The following is a 5098-nucleotide window of genomic DNA, read 5'->3' on the forward strand; positions in this document are numbered from 1 at the left end:
GGCTTTAGAGCGACTTAAAACACGGTATGACAACAGTACGCTGATTTTCTTAGAAAACATTACAGCTTTATTTGATTTGCCAGTGGTTTCGGATCAGTCTAGCCACCAACTTCGCAGCCTAATCGATAATGTGTCTGTACTGTACGGTTCACTCTGCACGTTAGGCTCTGAAAAACAAATATGTGAGGCAATACTCATTTCATTGGTAATGCAGAGGGTGGATGAAACTACACGTAGGAAATGGAAGGAGGCACTATCTCTCACCACTCTGCCTAGTTGGAACGACTGTTTAGCACTGCTTGACAGACATTGTCAGTTTCTAGAATCTCTCGATCACAAGCCATACAACCATCTATCGGTACATCGTAAAGCCAACAATATTAAGGCCAAACCCATCAATCGTCCTAAACAGTATTCGTTCGCTACAGCTACTTCCACCCAGTCCTGCTTACTTTGTTCAAGTCATGAACATTTAGTGCAGAAATGCCCTCGTTTTAAATCTATGGAAGTTAACCAAAGATTTGAGAAGGCGAAATGTTTGAAACTCTGCATTAACTGTCTATCGCCCCGGCATCGAGTGGCCAATTGCACATCATCATTCAAATGCCGAATATGCGCAAAGTCACATCACACACTCTTGCACCAACCCAATAGCAATGACCAGGTTTCGGATTCACTAAATACCACAAGGCAAACTCTGTTGCCCAATAACAATGTTGCCAGTCACTCTCATCTTGATATGTCTTCAAATGAACAAATAATTTTAGCTACGGCGCTGGTTTTGGTGAAAGATTCAGTTGGAGGTTATCAAGTGGGGAGAGCGTTACTCGATTCGTGCTCGCAGGTTAATTTTATAACAGAGGAATTCTCAAAAAATCTTAATTTGGTCAAATACAAGCGGCCGGTACATGTGGCAAGTATAGGCAGCACATTTGCTAATATAAAGCATCAAACATCCACTATCGTAAAGTCACGTCATTCAAATCTTGAGCTGGATCTCAACTTCTGCGTTACTCCTCATATTGCTTACCAGCCAAGCTCAGAAATTGATGTATCATCATGGAACCTCCCGCCGAATACTTCACTCGCAGATGAACTATTTTTTAAATCCAAACGTATCGATCTCTTACTAGGCACAGAAAGCTTCTTTGACATTTTATCCATCGGTCAAATTAAACTGGGTGTGAATCTTCCAGTCCTGCAAAAAACATTGTTTGGATGGGTGGTATCCGGTAGATGTCAAGGTGTTCTCGATAATCCCACAGTTGCAAACTGCCTAATGTCACTAGATGATACCGTATCCAAACAACTAGAAATGATGTGGAAGATAGAGGAAGTACAATCAGCTGAAAAATCGTGGTCACCAGAACAAGCGAAGTGCGAGACCTCCTATCAAGAAACAGTTCGACAAGCTATGGACGGAAGAATTGTAGTTCGATTACCATTTAAGGAACCACCAACCACCCTCGGTCTGACACACAGCATTGCCTTGCGTCGACTTCTAGGTATAGAACGACGCTTATCATCCAATCCTGCATTAAAACGCGATTACTGGGAGTTCATGAAACAATATCTGGAGTTAGGGCATATGACGCGCGTCGAAGATCCCAAATTGAACGAACCGCATTACTATATCCCTCACCATTGTGTTCTGAAGCCTTCCAGCACGTCAACAAAGTTGAGAGTAGTTTTTGACGCATCATGTCCAACCTCATCTAGTCGTGCGCTAAATGACATTTTGCTGGTAGGCCCTACCATTCATCCGGAACTATATCTGCTCCTTCTTCAGTTTCGTTTATACCGTTATGCTCTGACAGCCGACATCGTAAAGATGTTCCGACAAATTTTGGTGGATAAAGGAGATCGAAGGTTTCAATATATCCTCTGGAGAGACACAGATGCGGAGCCTGTTAGTACTTACGAACTCAATACTGTCACTTATGGCACAGCATCGGCGCCGTTTTTATCAACTAGAAGTTTACAATATTTGGCCGATAAATATAAAGACAAATACCCATTAGGCTCTCCACTTCTTAAATCGTCATTTTTTGTGGATGATTTTATTGGCGGAGCCGACTCCAGTGAAGAACTTGTCGAAATTAAACATCAACTGACTGCAATTCTGAAGGAAGGTTGTTTTGAATTGGATAAATGGCATTCTAATCATGTGGATTTTGTAAGCGACACTACAACGAAGAGTTGGGATCTGGGTTCGGATACGATCACTAGCGCATTGGGCATCAAATGGCATCAACTTCATGATGTGTTTCTATTCTCTTTCAATGTCCCGATTAGTCGTACGGTAACAAAACGTTCTATTCTATCACTGGCCTCATCACTGTTCGATCCTCTTGGGTTACTCGCTCCACTTGTACTTGTTTCAAAAATTATTATGCAAGAACTCTGGCTGCTTCGTTTGAATTGGGATGAGTCAGTACCTCAAGCTCTTCACTCTGCATGGGAAACGTTCGTTCAAGACCTCCATACCCTTTCTTCTATGAAGATACCGCGATTTTGCCTAACAATAGGCCCTCAACAAGTAGACATCCACGGATTTTGTGATGCCTCAATAAGAGCATATGGATGTTGCATTTATCTTCGTTCTCAGGATAAGTCAGGTAACGTGACAGTCAAACTATTTACTGCAAAATCCCGCGTAGCTCCGATAAAGAGGAAATCGTTGCCTAAGTTAGAGTTATGTGGTGCGTTACTACTTGCCAGGTTATTACAAAAAATTCAGCCGACACTCGCTCACCTCGAAGGAGAAACATTTTTTTGGACGGATTCCCAAATAGTTCTGCATTGGTTGAAACAACATTCCTCGACTCTGTCTGCCTTTGTAGGCAACCGTGTGGCTGAAATCCAAGATATAACTCGCGCTGGTCAGTGGCAGCAAATATCTACAAAAATTAATCCAGCTGATATTGTTTCTCGTGGTTGTACCAATCGCCAACTAACGGAGTCTACGTGGTTCACTGGACCAGAATTTTTATTACGTGAAAGAAAACATTGGCCTCAACCAGAACATAGCAATTTAGATATGGAAGTAGTCAATAAGGAAAGAAGAAAACATGCGTTTACTCAGGTAACTAAAGAAAATTATTTGCTGACAGTTATATCAAGGTATGGCTCCTATACTAAAATACTACGAATAGTAGCGCAACTACATCGATTCCATCAGTTAACCAAGTATAAAGAGAAAGCTGACGTAGAGTTCATTCAACCTATGCAATTACAAAAAGCACTGCATTGTATTGTTTGGATTATCCAAAATCATTTTTTTTCTCAGGATATACAAGGCCTACAGCGAGGTAACCCAGTGGAAGGGTCACTCAAGCACCTAAACCCATTCTTGGAGGAAGCGTCAGGTTATCAACTCTTAAAGGTAGGAGGGCGTCTCGCACTTAGTGACATTGCCAGGGGTCAGCGACATCCGATTCTATTGCCTAAAGGCTGTTATTTTGTGGAATTGTACGTTCGGCATCTTCATCTGAGCAACTATCATGCAGGAGCCAAGGCATTAATCGCCCTTACTCGACTTAAGTTTTGGATACTAAACATTCGCGATATTGCGCGTCGAACGGTTCGGTCTTGCATTCACTGCGTGCGTTACAAACCGAAATTGCTTGGTCAAATAATGGGTAACCTTCCTATTGAACGCGTCACACCCAGTAGGCCGTTCGCTCGTACAGCAGTAGATTTTTGTGGGCCAGTATTAACGTATCTTGGTATTCGGGAAAAAGCCCCATTCAAAACGTATATAGCTATCTTCGTCTGCTTATCAACAAAGGCGGCACACATCGAGGCAGTGTCAGATTTAACTACGGACGCCTTTATCGCAGCACTAAAAAGATTGATCGGCAGAAGGGGACTGCCATCAGATATCTACTGCGATAATGCAACAAATTTTGTTGGTGCTAGCAACAAGCTGGCTGACTTGAAAAACTTTTTATTTAATAAAACTAACCAATCTAATTTGCAGACTTTTTGCACCAACCAATTCATCAATTTCAATTTTATACCGCCTAGGACGCCTCACTTCGGTGGGCTATGGGAGGCGGCTGTGAAAATTGCTAAGGGCCATCTGAACCGAACCCTTGCAAACACTCGTCTTACGTTTGAGGAACTTGGAACAGTACTGATTGAAATCGAGGCCATACTTAATTCGAGACCAATATCACCGCTGTCTTGCGATCCAAGCGACTATGATGCATTGACACCAGCACATTTTCTTATCGGCGGCCCACTTAAGACATTACCGGAATCAACATCTCAATATGATAAATTGCCACTAGCAGATAAGTGGGTCCGTGTGAAGGCTGTAAAACATCATTTCTGGCGCCGATGGGCTCGAGATTATCTAAACGAGCTGCAGACACGTACCAAATGGACAAAGGAACAATCAAACGTCAGCAATGGAACATTAGTAATAATCCACGAGGATAATATGCCCCCACAACGTTGGCTGATGGGAAGAATCATTCACTGTGTAAACGGTCCAGATAAGCATATTCGCGTAGTCCATCTGCAGACATCCAAAGGAGTCATCCGTCGACCAATCCACAAACTTGCACTATTGCCAGCTTGAAATCCTTTCAAGGGGGGCGGGATGTTGGAGCACGGTGCTTTGGTAGATCTAGCAAGTTGAGTTTGTAAGCATTTTAACATGTGTACGAATAATGTAGAGCAAGATCAATACCAGTTTTGAGTCATTTCTTTTACTCATTTGAGCTTTCAGCTCTTGACATTCGCACTCAATTATTCGTACGCATGTTAATTTGCAACTTGAATTCTATTGTAAAAAAAAGCCTTTTTTGTTCTCTTTGAAAAGTGTGTAAAGAAAGACAGTCTGTGCGCTAAAATTAAACAGTAATGTTTTATAAATAGTTAAAAAAAATAAAATATATATTATATGAATTGTTACGTGTGTAAATAAGTAAATAAATCGTAAACTACAATAATTTGAACAAAATTTGTATTAATTTTTTAAAGCAATTTATTTAAGTGAATAAATTAGCATCACCTCGTAAAAGACATTGTTAGTATTTGATAAAATATAAGTAATAATTATTGTAAAGAAAAAGACTAATACTCAAAA

General features: G+C 41.1%; 1 protein-coding gene across 1 annotated transcript; it reads left to right on the top strand.

Moving 5' to 3' along the window:
* Positions 1-208: 208 nt before the first annotated feature.
* On the top strand, positions 209-4588 carry LOC119665776. The gene has a single exon (XM_038075022.1). The coding sequence runs from the start codon at positions 209-211 to the stop codon at positions 4586-4588; it is 4380 nt and encodes a 1459-aa protein (XP_037930950.1).
* The last annotated feature ends 510 nt before the right edge of the window (positions 4589-5098 follow it).

The sequence above is a fragment of the Teleopsis dalmanni genome, chromosome 1 (assembly GCF_002237135.1).
Source record: "Teleopsis dalmanni isolate 2A chromosome 1, ASM223713v2, whole genome shotgun sequence".
NCBI classification, from domain to species: Eukaryota; Metazoa; Arthropoda; class Insecta; order Diptera; family Diopsidae; genus Teleopsis; species Teleopsis dalmanni.

Bases quoted from the DNA above. Each gene is read 5' to 3' on its own strand.
- LOC119665776 (XM_038075022.1), top strand. From the start codon at position 209: ATGCAGAGGGTGGATGAAACTACACGTAGGAAATGGAAGGAGGCACTA.